This window comes from Solea senegalensis, linkage group LG18 (genome assembly GCF_019176455.1).
Source record: "Solea senegalensis isolate Sse05_10M linkage group LG18, IFAPA_SoseM_1, whole genome shotgun sequence".
Taxonomy (NCBI): domain Eukaryota; kingdom Metazoa; phylum Chordata; class Actinopteri; order Pleuronectiformes; family Soleidae; genus Solea; species Solea senegalensis.
In genome coordinates, this window is record NC_058041.1 from 18497073 (window position 1) to 18513782 (window position 16710).

Sequence of the window (16710 nt, forward strand, 5' to 3'; positions counted from 1 at the left end):
ATGTGTGTAACATAACTGTATTCATTCTTGGAGTAGATTGATCATTACCGCAGTTACTACTTCAGCTAAGCCCTTAGCATGTGTGGTGCAGCAATGAAAAAGTTCCCTCGTCAAACAGTGTTTCACTGTCCATGTTCCGCTTCTCATATCGTAAAAAAATTAAACACCAGTTTTTGAGATGAACCGTTAAACTGCCCAGCACTGATGTGAATGTTCTGTCAGTTGCAGAAACTGATAAATGAATTATCAATAAACATTTCCATGTTTAACTGTCCAGGCTGTTCCCCGCCTATCGCCCGATGTCAGCTGAGACTGGCACAGCAGCTCAAATCACTAGATAATGGATGGATGCATTTTCATGTTTTTCAAACTTGAATGAAGCAGTATATCTTTTGTTTATATTCCATGTTTTTGAAGGGCCAATATCTGAGATACTACATACATATTCACAAGGAGATGGTTTTACACAGGAAAAGAAATGAAGGTTCTGTCTCCACCTAGTGGTAAGTGTTAAAGGCTGAAAATAACATTGTTTGTATAGGCCTCGTAATAGTTGTCAGTCCTTAGACCCCAAGTGGCAAGTTTTGTGTGTTATAAGTAAACTGACCTCATATACACAGTATATACATATATATATTTACACTGTATATATTCATGCTGCGTAACGTTTATATGTTTGAAAGTGAAAATGTTAACATTTTGATTTAAAATGTAAAAATAAATAAATCTAATGATGAATAAATGACTTGGTTTTATTTTATATTAAATTATTAAATTATTATTTAAATAATTATTTACTGTAAATGTCTGGTGATGAAAGGGTTATGTTTACAGCGTGATGGTGACGTCACTGTCAGCTGTGTGTGTGTGTGGATGATTCAGCAGTCAGCTCCTCTTCTGCGCATGCGCAGCAGCAGCAGCAGCAGCAGCAGCTTTTATTTTGACATTTCACACGAGGACAGTTTTTGTAGGTGAACCCGTGCAGGTGACAGACGTTCGGAAGAGAAACCCCGTACCCGAGGCCGGAGAGCGGGAGCAGAAACACCGCAGACCCTCCGCCGTCGCCGCAGTGTCCCCGTCCACGGTGTCTCCGTGGACAGTGTCTCCTCCGGCCTGATTCACCGGGACTGTTCGTGTCCCTTCGGCGCTGCCACGCGCTCCTGTGTCGGATTGAACCCGCCGAGGTCCCGCTGCCTTCAGTCCGCCGCATTTCCGCATTTTAGCGTCTGAGGCTCCGGTGAAACCGGGAGGTGAGCGTGAGTAAAACCAACACACACACACACACACACACACACACACACACACACACACACACACACACAGGACGATACCATGATGATTCTATGAAAATAATGTACATATTTTGATACATTTAAACGTATTCGGACGCAGCCCTGTGTCGTCATCCTGAACTTTAAATTAAAACTATACATTTTACCTGAAAAAAAGAACAATGTTATTATAACAATATTATTATTATTATTAATAATAATAATAATAATAATAATAATAATTATACTCGTTATTAAAGACACAGCTCCCTCTTGTGGCACGTGAAGATAAATCACTAGGACAGTTTGTTGGTGGGATGGACGTAAAGAAGACTGAAGTCTGACTGAATGAAGACTTTTCTGTCTGTAATTTTTGTCCCACGACTGCTGAGATTTTTACATTCAGGTTTTATGTCCATGACATGTCCCCATCGTCCAAATGTGACGTGTCCTCGTCCACAGCCGTTAGGTTCAGATTAAAGCGATTAAGAATGTCTTCAGTTTATAAAAAAAGTGTTTTAACGTTTGTTGTCATTTAGTCGAGAGATGGTGTCTCTGTGGACGTCCCTCTGTCCACCTGTGTCTCTGTGGACATCCCTCTGTCCACTTGTGTCTCGATGGACATTCCTCATGAGAACCACCACATTCCTCTGCGTCCTCTTTTCATTCTTCAGATTCTTTAGCATCATGTCTTCTCTCTGTCAAAGTCCTGTTTCTGGTTCTCTGTGGAGGTTCTGGAGGGTTTTTGTTATTCACCACTCTAGGTTGTGTCCTTTGGTTGTTTTGGACTCTAGGTTGTGTCCTTTGGTTGTTTTGGACTCAGGGTTGTGTCCTTTGGTTGTTTTGGACTCTTGTGTCCTCTGGTTGTTTTGGACTCTGGGTTGTGTCCTCTGGTTGTTTTGTACTCTAAGTTGTGTCCTCTGGTTGTTTTGTACTCTAGGTTGTGTCCTCTGGTTGTTTTGGACTCTGGGTTGTGTCCTCTGGTTGTTTAGTACTCTAGGTTGTGTCCTCTGGTTTGTTTTGGACTCTAGGTTGTGTCCTCTGGTTGCTTTGGACTCTGGTTGTGTCCTCTGGTTGTTTTGGACTCTGGTTGTGTCCTCTGGTTGTTTTGGACTCTGGGTTGTGTCCTCTGGTTGTTTTGGACTCTGGGTTGTGTGGACTCTGGGTTGTGTCCTCTGGTTGTTTTGGACTCTGGGTTGTGTCCTCTGGTTGTGACGTCCTGGGGACAGATGTGGTGACGGTGCAGAGAAAGACACGTCTTATTTTCCAGAGCAACTGCATCTCATCTTGTGAATAATTAATCCAACAAGTGTCAAACTACAACAGAGTCAGTGCAGGATTATGTTTCTGGGTAATCCCACATTTCTACACTCTGTTCTCCAAACGTCCGTCACAATGCTTCTTCTTCCTCCTCTTCTTCCTCTTCTTCTTCCTCTTCTTCCTCCTCTTCTTCCTCTTCCTCTTCTTCCTCTTCTTCCTCCTGCAGTGAGCGGGATTAAACACAGTAATAAACCTGTGAACCTGGATTAACTCTCTGTGCCAGTGAAAGTCAGTGTCATGTTCTGAAGATGTTTTTGATCTTTAACTGATGATGATGATGATGAAGATGATGATGCAGCTGTTGTCCTCAGGTTCATTAGTAAAAAGATCTCAAACAACCTCAGGTTAAAGCAGAGTCATCACTGGGCCTCATGATGCTGATTCTGTCTCTGTTACTCTGTCCTCTGTTTCCCTGTCCTCTCTGTTACTCTGTCCTCTCTGTTTCTCTGTCCTCTCTGTTACTCTGTCCTCTCTGTTTCTCTGTCCTACCTGTTCCCCTGTCCTCTCTGTTTCTCTGTCCTCTCTGTTTCCCTGTCCTCTCGTTTTCTGTCCTCTCTGTTTCTCTGTCCTATCTGTCCCTCTGTTTCTCTGTCCTCTCTGGTTCCCTGTCCTCTCTGTTTCCCTGTCCTCTCTGTTTCTCTGTCCTCTCTGTTTCTCTGTCTATCTGTTTCCTGTCTCTCTGTTCCCTGTCCTCTCTGTTTCTCTGTCCTCTCTGTTTCCCTGTCCTCTCTGTTTCTCTGTCCTATCTGTTTCCCTGTCCTCTCTGTTTCTCTGTCCTCTCTGTTTCCCTGTCCTCTCTGTTTCTCTGTCTCTCTCCCTGTCCTCTTTGTCTTCTCTGTTTCTCTGTCCTCTCTGTTACTCTGTCCTCTCTGTCTTCTCTGTCCTCTCTGTTTCTCTGTCCTCTCTGTTACTCTGTCCTCTCTGTTTCTCTGTCCTCTCTGTCTTCTCTGTCTCTCTGTCTCTGTCCTCCTGTTACTCTCCTCTGTCTTCTCTGTCCCTCTCTGTTACTCTGTCCTCTCTGTCTTCTCTGTCCTCTCTGTTTCTCTGTCCTCTCTGATACTCTGTCTCTCTGTTTGTCTGTCTGTGTGTGGCTGTCTGTGTGTCTGCGTGTGTGTGTGTGTGTGTGTGTGTGTGTGTGTGAGTCTAATGAATCGTCACATGGTGCTGAAGTGTGTCCGCCTCAGGCCACCGTAGCTCACATCACAAGCTTTTCTAAATGGAACATGTGATTTCTGAATTATACAACATGAAAACATAATAAAAGTGTTTTTATTTATTTCTGCTTGTCGCTGACTTTTTTCACTGAAGTTTAAAAAAAGAAGTTTTTAATATAATCAGCATCGGCACGTTCCTCTGAGGAGCCGCCCCTTACTCCTCCTCCTCCAGGACAAAGACACTTCAGCTTGGCCAGTTTAAAGGTCACATGATGTGAAACAACTCAAAGTTCAGAGGGTCTGACCACTGAGACAAATGGTGACATGAGGACAGACATGTCTACAGCAGAGGACAGACGTGTCCATGACAGAGGACAGACGTGTCCATGACAGAGGACAGACGTGTCCACGACAGAGGACAGACGACAGATGTGTCTACAGAAGAGTACAGACGTGTCCACAGCAGAGGACAGACATGTTCAAATGTCCTCTGCACAAAGTCTCACACTGATTTACTCACTAACTTATTTGATCATTCATAATGTTTTTATGATTCACAGGTAAAAGAACCCCTGACGCTGAATAAATCACACCCTCTGTTTATCTTTATGACTGATGATGATGATGATGATGATGAAGCTCACCTGTCAATCATTCTCTACATTAATAAAAAATAATAATTTTTTTATGATCAAATAAAGTGCAGATAATTCACAGACACACACGCTCTGACACAACAAATCCTCTCTGGATAATTATAATTTAATTATACTTGATATCATTTACAGTTGGGACAGAAACTAAACTGTGTGTGTGTGTCTCTGTGTGTGTGGGTGTGTGTGTGCGCGCGCGCGCATGTGCGTGTGTGCCTGTGTCTCTGTGTGTGTGTGTGTGTGTGTTTAACCACACACAAACCACACCCTTAATAAAAACAATCAGCAGAAAATGACTGATAGTGATCACACCTTTGTTTAACAGACACACACACACCCATCAAACAGAGACACACACACACACACACACACTTTTTTTTCTTGTCTCCACCCCCTGCAGCTCCTCCAGCTCAGTGTCTCCATGGTGAAGTGGGTGTGGTCTTATGTCACTCCCTCCCCCCTGTCTCGTGGACTCCTCCTCCGTGCCCACCATGGTTTCTAGGCTGCCAAAGTTTGGCTCGCGGTCCAAATCCACGTCGGTGTCCAACAGCGTTCAGACGGACACCTCCAGCACTGGCACCTTCACTGGTGCCGCCGGGACCCGCCTCACCAACGGGTTCTACCACCACCCCGGCCCGGCAGGGGGAACTGGCCCCACCTCCTCTCTGAAGCAGAATGGATTCCTAAGAGCACCGACTTCGTTCTCCATGAAATGGAGGAAGGACGATGGGACGCCACCACAGGAGGGAGGTGCTAATGCAGAGGGGGAGTGGAGACGAGGGAAAAGAGGGAGTGGCTTCCAGAATCGATCCGGGAACAACATCCATTACGATTCTTCCCAACGGCAACAAGAATCTAAAAAAACAGCCACGGCCTCTGAAGTAAAGGGGCGTGGCTTTGTCCAGACGGCCACACCCTCATCCTGGCCGTCAGCGCAGTCCAGCAGCAGAACACTTCCTATTTCTAAACCTGGATCTGAAGTTTCCAAACCAAGCCAGACCGCTTCCAGGCTGAAGAGTGGTTTTCCTGGATCCAGACCTCGCAGTGGAACCACGGGTTCCCTGAGACAACCTCAGACCTTTCCTCGTACTGGTGGTTATAGACAAGGTCCTGGTCCGTGTTCTCGAGCTGGTTCCCCGTTTCAGAAGAAAGTGCCGGCCAGCCGCTCACACTCCAGTGACGGTCTCGGGTCCACTCAGACCGCCCTGCTCTCTCAGAGCAACCGCTTTAGATCACAAAGCCTCACCCAGGTCCGGCAGCAGGCTCCGCCCATCCCCACACCCTCCTCCCTCCTTCCCTCCCCAACCATCCCTCGCGCCTCCTTCACCAGCAGAGCTGCAGAACGAGCCACTGCTCAGGCTCCGCCCACAGGTGGCAGAAAATCACCTGTTACCAGGCAGAGTCCAGAGGGGGGAATCAGAGGGGGAGGAGCCCCACCACCCTCTGTCTTCAAGAAACCCCTCCTACCCAACCTTGGCCCCGCCTCTAGGCCCAGCGGCATCAGCTATAAACTGACACGCCCATCTCTCTTCAAGCAGGCCCGCCCCCTGCGGGTGACTCCACCCTCTGGAACAGAAGTGAAAGTGAAATCAGTTGAATTTAAATCAACGGCCGAAAACTGTTCAGGTACTGATGTCATTCTACCTGTTAATCTCATCTAATCTCACCTAATACCTGTAATTTCTTCACCAAATCTTATCTAATCTCTTACATTTCTTCACCTAATCTCATCTAATCTCTTTAATTTCTTCACCTAATCTCATCTAATCTCTAATTTATTCATATAATCTCAACTAATCTCTGTCATTTCTTCACCTAATGTCATCTAATCTCTGTCATTTCTTCACCTAATGTCATCTAATCTCTTTAATTTCTTCATATAATCTCAACTAATCTGTCATTTCTTCACCTAATGTCATCTAATCTCTGTCATTCCTTCGCCTAATGTCATCTAATCTCTTTCATTTCTTCACCTAATTTCATCTAATCTCTTTCATTTCTTCACCTAATCTCATCTAATCTCTAATTTATTCATATAATCTCAACTAATCTGTCATTTCTTCACCTAATGTCATCTAATCTCTTTAATTTCTTCACCTAATGTCATCTAATCTCTGTCATTTCTTCATCTAATATCATCTAATCTGTCATTTTTTCACCTAATGTCATCTAATCTCTTTCATTTCTTCAACTAATCTCTGTCATTTCTTCACCTAATTTCATCTAATCTGTGTATTTCTTCAACTAATATCATCTAATCTGTCATTTTTTCACCTAATGTCATCTAACCTCTTTAATTTCTTCAACTAATCTCTGTCATTTCTTCACCTAATTTCATCTAATCTGTGTATTTCTTCACCTAATTTCATCTAATCTGTGTATTTCTTCATCTAATCTCTGTCATTTCTTCATCTGTCATCTTCTGTCTCATATTTCACACGTCTCATCTCGTCTGTTTCTGAATATGTCTATGTATTATCTCGCATCTCAGAAAATCCTCCAGAGACGTTGGAGGGACTGTCCACAGTGTCTCAGGCAGAGGTGTCCATGGTGGGGGAGACACTGGAGGACATGTCCATGTCTTCAACCTCGTCTCTGGACAGAAACGACATCAGTCAGGAGGAGTACATGGACGATTTCGATAATCTCGGTAAACAACAAGGATTTTTGATGAGTATTGTGTGTTCAGTGTGTTTTTTATAACAGTGATGTTTGTTTGTAGGAAACGGTGGAGTCGGCATCTTACTTCTCTCCAAAAATGATGAGGACGACTCGGGGCTCGACCAATCGTGTGCCAGATTTGACGATGGCGGGGTGAATGTTAATAGCGTTGCCGTGGCGACAGCTCTGTGTTTCCTGGAGGACGGCATGGACTGGGCTAGCATGAAGCTAAGTGGTGAGGGTTTTTTTTATAATCAACTCAGAGATTGGGAAGAATAAAAAAGATAAGCTGGTTAATGTTTGTGTTTGTGCAGGCGATGGAGCGCGGCGTCACATGACTCCGCTGTCACGCCACAGACGCTCGAGTCACCACGACGACCACGAGCAGGTAAAATGGCTGCCCGTTGTTGTGTAGTGTTGTGTAGATGAGAGTGTAAGTAAAGCCGCGGTGTGGTCGTCGCAGGACGGCTCGTCTCTCGACCTGTCTCCCTCTGACAGCTGTGCATCAGACGGGACATACATGTGGGACGAGGAGGGTCTGGAGCCACTGGGGGGCGCCATCACCTCCACCTCCATCAACACGAAGAGCAGCAACAACACGCTCCAACACAGCAGAGGGAGCTTTGACTCTGACGTCCACAGCATTGTGAGTGTGTGTCTGTCTGTGTGTGTGCGTGGAGTAGGGCGGGGGAGGGAGGGAAAAGCAGGAGGAAAGAAACTAGAAAGTGTGTGTGTGTGTGTGTGTGTGTGTGTGTGTGTGTGTGTGTGTGTGTGAGACTAATCCTCCACAAACGCAGAAGCTTCAGAGTTAAAGGTCTAATACGTAACATTTCACATGCTGTTTACTGTCGCGTCGTGACGTCATCACACCACGTCATGATGTCATCACGCCACGTTGTGACGTCATCACACCACGTCATGATGTCATCACGCCACGTTGTGACGTCATCACACCACGTCATCATGTCATCACGCCATGTTGTGACGTCATCATACCGCATCGTGACGCATCACACCACGTCATCACGGCACGTCGTGACATCATCACACCACGTCATGATGTCATCACGCCGTGTCGTGACGCATCATACCACGTCATGATGTCATCACGCCGCGTCGTGACACATCACAGCGCGTCGTGATGTCATCACAGCGCGTCGTGATGTCATCACAGCGCGTCGTGATGTCATCACAGCGCGTCGTGATGTCATCACAGCGCGTCGTGATGTCATCACTGTCTCTGTCAGGACGTCCTGAACGATCTGGACAATCTGGACTCATGTGACCTGGAGGACGATGATCTCATGTTGGATGCAGACTTGGCAGAAGATTTGTCTCTGCACAGCGGTGAGTACACCTGTGTGTGTGTGTGTGTTGTGTGTGTGTGTGTGTGTGTGTGTGTGTCTGTCTGTCTGTCTGTCTGTGTGTGTGTGTGTCTGTGTCTGTGTGTGTGTGTGGTCTGTAAAGTCAGAAGAAGAGGTAAATCTGTCTTTACATTTAAATTAATCTGCAGACGGAGACGGTTTGTCCCACATGGCCGAGTGGAGGAGGAGACAGCTCTGCTGGGGGACGCAGGACGTCCACAACGACAACGACAGGTGAGGGACGGGGCTCTCTCGGGGAAAAAGGTCATATGCTCAGAGAAAGTGACGACTGTCTCCTCGTCTCCTCAGCGACTTCGCGTGCTATGAGCTAACGGAGGATCCTGGCAACAAGAGGACGGACGTGGACGGGGACGTCGTCCTGGACCTCTGTCCTTCAAGGTGATTCAGGACACGGTCAGAGGAACGTTTCTGCGATTGAACGCGTCCGTCTGCGATGCCACACAAGTCTCATTCGTCCATTTGATAAACACATAACAACAGTGCAGGTCGCCACCAGGGGGCAGCATTGTGTGTGGTGTCATCATTAAATTGCACTAGTATGTGTAAAAGTACCAACTTTAGCTTGTCTCTGTGTTGCGATCTTCCCCCGTCAGGACGGCCCTCCTCTCTGTGGTGACGCCCCCTGCTGGTGTGGGCGTGGACATGGAGGACCTGGCTGAAGAATGCTCGGCAGTGCGATCGCAGCTCAAGTATCTGCAGATGTTACTGCTGCAGGTGAGTTACCGTGGCAACGACGTGTTGTTTGAATCTCTTTGTGAAGCCTTTGTTTTTCATGTTTTCTCTCACTGGCTGAAGAGTTTATTCGTGACACATTCATGCTTCCATTTTGTCCTTAAAGGACGAGGACGGGGACACTGTGAGTCCTGATGTTAACAACTCGTCCCAGAGCTCTGACTCTCAGGTGAACACAGTTTTACACCAACGCTGCAAATAATGAGTATTCTTTACATTCTTTTCCTCATCAATCCATCACTTACTCTGTCTGTCTGTCTGTCTGTCTGTGTGTGCACGCTCGTTTGTGTGTGCGCGTGTGTGTGTGTGTGTGTGCGTGTGTGTGTTTGGTGGTGCAGGTGCAGCTCCTCCTGCAGGAGGTGCAGCAGCTCAGGGAGGAGCTGAAGAGTCGAGACCGGACCATCGCACACCTGCTGCAGATGGTTGGTTCAGTTTATCACATGCTAATGCTAACGCATGCTAACAGCATCTCTCCTCTGGCGCCCCCCTCAGGACAAACATGAGATTGTAACCATAGCAGGACACTTTGTATATCATCTGATATTATGGTGTGTGTGTGTGTGTGTGTGTGCGCAGTCTGTTCCCACGGTGACGGCCAGGTGTCGTTGCCAGGAGACGACGGGGAGGACGGATCAACACACACAGACGAGTGTGATAGAGAGAGAGGGTGTGGCTTCACAGACGCCCAGGAGAGAAGAGGTGGTGAGAGAGTACACACAGACAGACAGACACACAACCACACACGCGCGCACGCACGCACACACACGCACACAGATGAAGACGTTTAATCCAGATTATGAGATTAATACAATCACAACAAAACGTCCTCGTCCTTTTGTCCTGCGTCTCCGTCTGTCTCTCCTCAGACTCCTCCTCTTCCTCTTCCTCTCCTCTCTCCGTCCTGGCAGTATCAGCGCTCCTCACCTTACAGGTGGAGGCCGAAGCCTGCTGTCCCCGCCCACCTCGCTAGAAAAAGTGAGTCACATGACTGACACAGACACCTCCCCCCTCCTCTGCCCCTCCCTTCTTCTCATTTTTAAACTTTTCAAATTAGCTGTAAGATTTACTTATTTTCTTTCCTGTGAGTGATGACTGCTGTCCCTCTGTCTCTTGTGTCTCTCTCTGTCTCTTGTGTCTCATGTGTCTGACTCTGTCTCGTATGTCTCCCTCTCTCTTGTGTCTGACTCTGTCTCTTGTGTCTCATGTGTCTCTCTCTCTCTGACTCTGTCTCTTGTGTCTCATGTGTCTCTCTCTGACTCTGTCTCTTGTGTCTCATGTGTCTCTCTCTGACTCTGTCTCTTGTGCCTGACTCTGTCTCTTGTGTCTCATGTGTCTCTCTCTGACTCTGTCTCATGTGTCTCTCTCTGACTCTGTCTCTTGTCTCTCTCTGACTCTGTCTTATGTATCTTCCTTTGACTCTGTCTCTTGTGTCTCATGTGTCTCTGTCTCTTGTGTCTCATGTGTCCCTGTCTCATGTGTCTGTCTCTCTGTCTCTTGTGTCTGACTCTGTCTCTTGTGTCTCATGTGTCTCTCTCTGACTGTCTCTTGTGTCTCTCTCTGACTCTGTCTTATGTGTCTTCCTCTGACTATGTCTCACTCTGTCTCTTGTGTCTCATGTGTCCCTGTCTCATGTGTCTGACTCTGTCTCACTCTCCCTCTCTCTTGTGTCTGACTCTGTCTCTTGTGTCTCATGTCTCTCTCTCTCTGACTCTGTCTCTTGTGTCTCATGTGTCTCTCTCTGACTCTGTCTCTTGTGTCTCATGTGTCTCTCTCTCTCTCTTGTGCCTGACTCTGTCTCTTGTGTCTCATGTGTCTCTCTCTGACTCTGTCTCATGTGTCTCTCTCTGACTCTGTCTTATGTGTCTTCCTTTGACTCTGTCTCTTGTGTCTCATGTGTCTCTCTCTGTCTCTTGTGTCTCATGTGTCCCTGTCTCATGTGTCTCGTATGTCTCTCTGTCTCTTGTGTCTGACTCTGTCTCTTGTGTCTCATGTGTCTCTCTCTGACTCTGTCTCTTGTGTCTCTCTCTGACTCTGTCTTATGTGTCTTCCTCTGACTATGTCTCCTTTGACTCTGTCTCTTGTGTCTCATGTGTCTCTCTCTCTCTGTCTCTTGTGTCTCATGTGTCCCTGTCTCATGTGTCTGAGTCTGTCTCGTATGTTTCTCTCTGACTCTGTCTCTTTTGCCTGACTCTGTCTCTTGTGTATCATGTGTCTCTCGCTGACTCTGTCTCTTGTGTCTCATGTGTCTCTCTCTGACTCTGTCTCTTGTTTCTCATGTGTCTCTCTCTGACTCTGTCTCTTGTTTCTCTCTCTGACTCTGTCTTATGTGTCTTCCTCTGACTATGTCTCCTTTGACTCTGTCTCTTGTGTCTCTGCTGTGGACAAAGGGGTGGAGCAGCTGGTCTTGTACTTCAGAGACACGTCCTGGTATTGTAGAACTTTATTAACCTTCATTATCATCACACTCACACACATACATGTGACTCGAAGAGTGGGTGTGGCTAACACCTGCAGCTGGAGGCGTGTCTCTTTGTAGCAGGGGTTGACGTGGTGTCCCCCGTCCTCTGTCTCTGAGTGTGTGTGTGTATGTAGTACCCGCGTCCACCACCAGGTGTCAGTGTTTAACCAGTGAATGTGCAGAATTGTATTCACACGTTTACTAAATGAATCTGTGAATTTGTTTCACTGTGATAAAGGTTAAAAGATTTGTTTTTAATAAATAGGAATATTATTTTTGTAAATTCGTTTTCTGTAAACTTTATGTAAGAGTTGTAGATTATGAAGCCTCATCCTCTCACCCTCATCCTCTCACATAAATTTAAACATGAATACAGCTGCAGATGAATAAGTAATGATGCGTCACGCTGTGTGTGTGTGTGTGTGTGTTTGTGAAAACATGACCTCATTCATTCATGACTGAGTGAAGGAATCATTTTCTTCTTGTCTGTCAGTCACAGATATTTGACTCCTCCCATCAGAACGACCAGGAACCATTGATGGACCAAGTGTCCACGCCCCCACCGCCAGCCCAAGCACCGCCCCCATCTTATCCCCACTCTGATGCGGCCACTGACTCCACCCCCGAAGACAGAGAGGACGATGGGTATAGAGCAGTGAAGGAGACGGGAGGAGGGGGAGGAGCCTGCAGCAGATCAGTCAGGCTCCCCCAACCTTCTAAACTCCGCCTCCTCCCACCTCACACCTCCACTACTGCCCCGCCTCTAAAGACCAACACATACAGGCAAATAGAGTGTGGCGTGACATCAGGAGGTCACCTGAGGACGTCCCTGCCTCGTCTCTGCCCCACCTCCCGACGCCAGAGACAAACTGACGGAGACAGCGTTTAAACTTTTAACTTTGCTCCGCCTCCTGACCCCAACCGCCATTGTAATGCGCTGCTGCAACTGTCACTCAACCACTGCTCCACCCATTGCTCCACCCTCCTCTCAAACTGCTACTGAAGCCGTCATCGGATTAAAGGATTAGATTAGGATTAATCTGAAAGTTGAAGTGACTGCAGAAATCTTTATTAATTATTTAACATATTTATTATCGATTGAATTTAAAATAATATTTAAAGTTTATTTATGTTAAAGCTGCTGTATGCGAGTTTTCCTCAGTAATGTTTGTTTATTTGTTTTTTTCATTGTTGCTAATTTAATCTGAAACCTTGTTTTATCGTCTTTAAACGTGTTTATTTTTAAAAATTAAATTGGTAAAAAAAAAAGCCTGCTAGTTAACATTGGCTAACTTTAGATAATCTGTCTAAAGTGCAAAAAAACTCCGCCTTCATGTCACATTTCAGTTGTTAAAACTTGTTATTATAGTTATTTGGATCGATCGCAAACTGACGTTTGACCTCCAGAGAGAAGTCACATGACCTCAGGCTCCTCCCACCATGGATTCTTGTTTGTTTGAGACTGAAGGGGGCGAATCCCGCTGCAGCGGGAATCCTTGCCATGTTTTCACTCCGACCTGCTCTGAGGATCTCTGCGCTACAAGCCCCTCCTCCCCTCGGGTTGGCCCCTCCTACAGACTGAAGGAGGCGGTCTTTCATCACAGAAAAATAAACTCCTGATCTTTTTTTTTTTTACTTCCTGATCCTTGACTTTTTTTTATCACATGACCACAACAAATCAAAAATGTTAAAGAAAATCTTTTACGCACGTTTAGACTCAGAAGTTAGCATAGCAGTGACTGTCATGCTAGTGTTGCTAATGTAAAGATGGCTGTTAGCTTGTGTTAGCAAACTTTGGCCATCTGACAGGATGGCTCTGATTGGTCTTTGCTCGTAAAGCTAAATATTTTCTCTGCAGAAAAGAGAACTCATGTACCCACAATGCATTTCAGCTCCATATTTAACGTGAAGACTCGTCAGTGCCGCCTGGTGGTTTTCACTCGTCTTAAAAAACATCGTCAGGTTAGCGTTTATCGTGAAAACAGAAACTGTTAATATGCAAATAAGTCACAGGTTCAACTCCACACACGCCCTCGGGCAGAGCAGCTGCTCTTCATCATCATCATCGTCATTGTTTGTGATTCAGGTTGAGATCAGAATATAATCTGCGTCACTTTAAACTGATGATAATATTATGCACTGATGCGTTAACAAAATAAAAGTCATTATTATCTTGAGGTTAATTTAAATGTTCATCATTTATGTTTAATGAAGTAAGTTCATGTTTTATTGTGACTTCAAAAGTTTTTACCATTTATGTTAAATGTGTTTATGTTCATGTTAAAATATCAATCAATCAATAAAGCAATCAATAAATAAAGTGTTTTATTTTCCTGATGTCCAACACACACACACACACACACGGACCACTCCAGAGTTGTCGATAAACCTTGTTGCCATGGCAAAGAAGTTTGGTTGCCGTGGCAATGGCAGTGTTGGGATTTTGACAGAGGTGTGTGTGTGTATCATGTTCCCTACTTCACATCCTAGGTTGTTTCCTTCCTCCCGTATTTCCTTGAACCATATTGACTAGTCTCCTTTTCTGTTTCCTCCTGATTCACAAACTTTCCTGCATCAAAGCCCACATGTGTCCTTACTACCTGTCCTCACTAACTGTCCTCACTGTGTCCTTGTGTCCTCAGTGAGACATACATGTTCGAGGTTAACGCTGAAAACTGTTTTCATTCATCGGTTTTTCAGGTGAGTGTGTGTGTGCGTGTGTGTGTGTGTGTGTGTGTGTGTGTGTGTGTGTGTGTGTGTGTGTGTGAGTGTGAGTGTGTGCGTGTGTGGGAAGTGTGTGTGTGTGTGGCTGTGTGTGTGTGTGTGTGTGTGTGTGTGTGTGTGTGTGTGTGTGTGTGTGTGTGTGTGTGTGCGTGTGTGTGTGTGTGTGTGTGTGTGCGTGTGTGTGTGTGTGTGTGTGTGTGTGTGCGTGTGTGTGTGTGTGTGTGTGTGTGTGGAAGTGTGTGTGTGTGTGTGTGTGTGTGTGTGTGTGTGTGTGTGTGTGTGTAGTGGTGTGTGTGTGTGTGCGTGTGTGTGTGTGTGTGTGTGTGTGCGTGTGTGTGTGTGTGTGTGTGTGTGTGCGTGTGAGTGTGTGTGTGTGTGTGTGTGTGTGTGTGTGTGTGTGTGTGTGTGTGCGTGTGTGTGTGTGTGTGTGTGTGTGTGTGTGTGTGTGTGTGTGTGTGTGTGTGCGTGTGTGGGAGTGTGTGTGTGTGTGTGTGTGTGTGTGTGTGTGTGTGTGTGTGTGTGTGTGTGTGTCTGTGTGCGTGTGTGGGAGAGTGTGTGTGCGTGTGTGTGTGTGTGTGGGAGAGTGTGTGGTTGACAAACTTCAGTTTCCTGTTTCAGTCTCTTCTTCTGTCTGTTTATTATAATGTGGAATATTCGTTTTCTTTTGTGTGGACAGACATAAAACAGCTCATTCAGCCATTTTCAACCAAAACTAATGAATCTATTAAAATGACCTGTCATGTGACGAGGCTGTCGTCTCCGATAGCAACAGAGAAAAACCATTGTGTGTGTGTGGTTGAGAGTAAATGTGTTTTTAATGAATGTGCTTTGGCTGCTCTGAGGTCAGTGAAGCTGCAGCACAGTCCATTAAAAACAGGTGGATTATTTTTCCCAACATGCAACAGACGATGAAGACAGAAACTTGGAAAACTATCAACAAGCTGCTGGTGAAAGAGTCACATCTTTATCTCACTGTTAGACTTTTCAACAGGAAACCACACACACACACACACACACACACACCCACACACACACACACATGTTCGTATGTGTGTGTGGACATTGCATTGACTTACATTCATTACCCTAACCCTAATCTCAATCTCAGCCTAACCTTAAAACATACCTTCACCTTAAAATGTAGTAATTTACGTTATGGGGACTTGCTTTTTGTCCCCACAAGGAAGACAAGTCACACACACTCCCACACCCACACACACACACATATACACTCACTCTCCCACACCAAAGTCCAGAGAGAAAACCAGTGACTTTAGCTGCTGGTCCTCTGCTGCCTCGTGTGGTCACTTTGTGTCACTGAGTTAAGTTTGAATGAGATGAAATATTTCATATGCTGAATTTATTAACATCAGACATTAGAACTTAGTGATGAGTGTATGCATCAGCAGCAGCAGCAGCATTGTGATGTGATGGATCCTCTCCATCCTCTGTTGCCGTGGTTACTGCAAGCATCACCACAGTGACCTCAATCACATCCATGGTCAAGTTCATTTAAAAATCCTCTCGGCCTTTTTCTACTTTCCTGTTTGGCCTTTTTCGTCTGTTGTTCATCTCATTTTATACTTTTCTTTTCTTTTCTTTTCTTTTCTTTTCTTTTCTTCATAAGTCATGTGGACAGGAAACATGGAAATAAATTTAGGACACACGAAGAGGAGGACGAGGACGAGGACTGCGAGAAGGAGGAGGAGGAGGACGGTGTCCAGAGACGGTAAGTTGTTTTCATGTAGCTGTGGTGAAGACGTCCCACTGAACCTGAGACAGAACGGTGAACTAGGTCATGTGATCACAGGTGACGACCCCTTCTCAAAAAAGCGACCTTTGACCCAGATATTTTAGCTAATTACTGACCTATATCTAATCTGGCCTGTTTGAAGATTTTCAGTCAGGTTTTAGATTAAACCATAGCACAGAAACAGCACTAGTTAAAGTTAGTAACTCAGATAATGGTCTAGTTTCTTTACTTGTCCTGTTAGATCTTAGTGCTGCATTTGACACCATTGATCATGATATTCTACTGCAGAGATTGGAGCAGACTCTTGGTATCACAGGTGCTGCCCTCTGCTGGTTTAAATCATACTTATCTGATAGATTCCAGTTTGTTCACGTTAATGATAAAGCCTCACTACAAACAACAGTTAATTGTGGAGTTCCACAAGGCTCAGTGCTTGGGCCTATACTTTTTACTTTATATATGCTTCCTCTAGGGAACATTATTAGGAAGCACAACATACACTTTCATTGTTATGCAGATGACACACAGCTATATTTATCAATGAGGCCGGATGAAATAAATCAGGTTGTTCAACTCCAGGAATGTCTCAGAGACATTAA

General features: G+C 45.6%; 1 protein-coding gene across 7 annotated transcripts; it reads left to right on the forward strand.

Moving 5' to 3' along the window:
• The first annotated feature begins 901 nt into the window (after positions 1-901).
• LOC122759268 (serine-rich coiled-coil domain-containing protein 2-like) lies at positions 902-13629 on the forward strand. 7 transcript variants are annotated; one of them, XM_044014002.1, is made up of 16 exons: positions 902-1256; positions 4799-6024; positions 6890-7048; positions 7121-7294; positions 7374-7447; positions 7523-7705; positions 8307-8406; positions 8573-8657; positions 8733-8822; positions 9038-9158; positions 9283-9345; positions 9515-9598; positions 9753-9878; positions 10043-10151; positions 11564-11603; positions 12128-12248. In XM_044014002.1, exons 2-16 carry the CDS (start codon positions 4842-4844, stop codon positions 12171-12173), a joined length of 2637 nt encoding a protein of 878 aa, XP_043869937.1. In that variant the 5' UTR covers positions 902-1256; positions 4799-4841; the 3' UTR covers positions 12174-12248. The 7 variants fall into 7 exon arrangements, with proteins under 7 accessions (XP_043869937.1, XP_043869938.1, XP_043869934.1 ...); XM_044014003.1 differs by lacking the exon at positions 11564-11603 and having other exon boundaries at positions 12128-12206; XM_044013999.1 differs by having other exon boundaries at positions 11564-12196.
• Positions 13630-16710: the final 3081 nt, after the last annotated feature.

Excerpts from the sequence above, each read along its gene's own strand:
- LOC122759268 (XM_044013996.1), top strand. The coding sequence starts at position 4,842 with ATGTCACTCCCTCCCCCCTGTCTCGTGGACTCCTCCTCCGTGCCCACC. Across the intron at positions 7,049-7,120 it reads GGACGATTTCGATAATCTCG|GAAACGGTGGAGTCGGCATC; the intron begins GTAAACAACAAG and ends GTTTGTTTGTAG. Across the intron at positions 9,159-9,282 it reads TGCAGATGTTACTGCTGCAG|GACGAGGACGGGGACACTGT; the intron begins GTGAGTTACCGT and ends TTGTCCTTAAAG.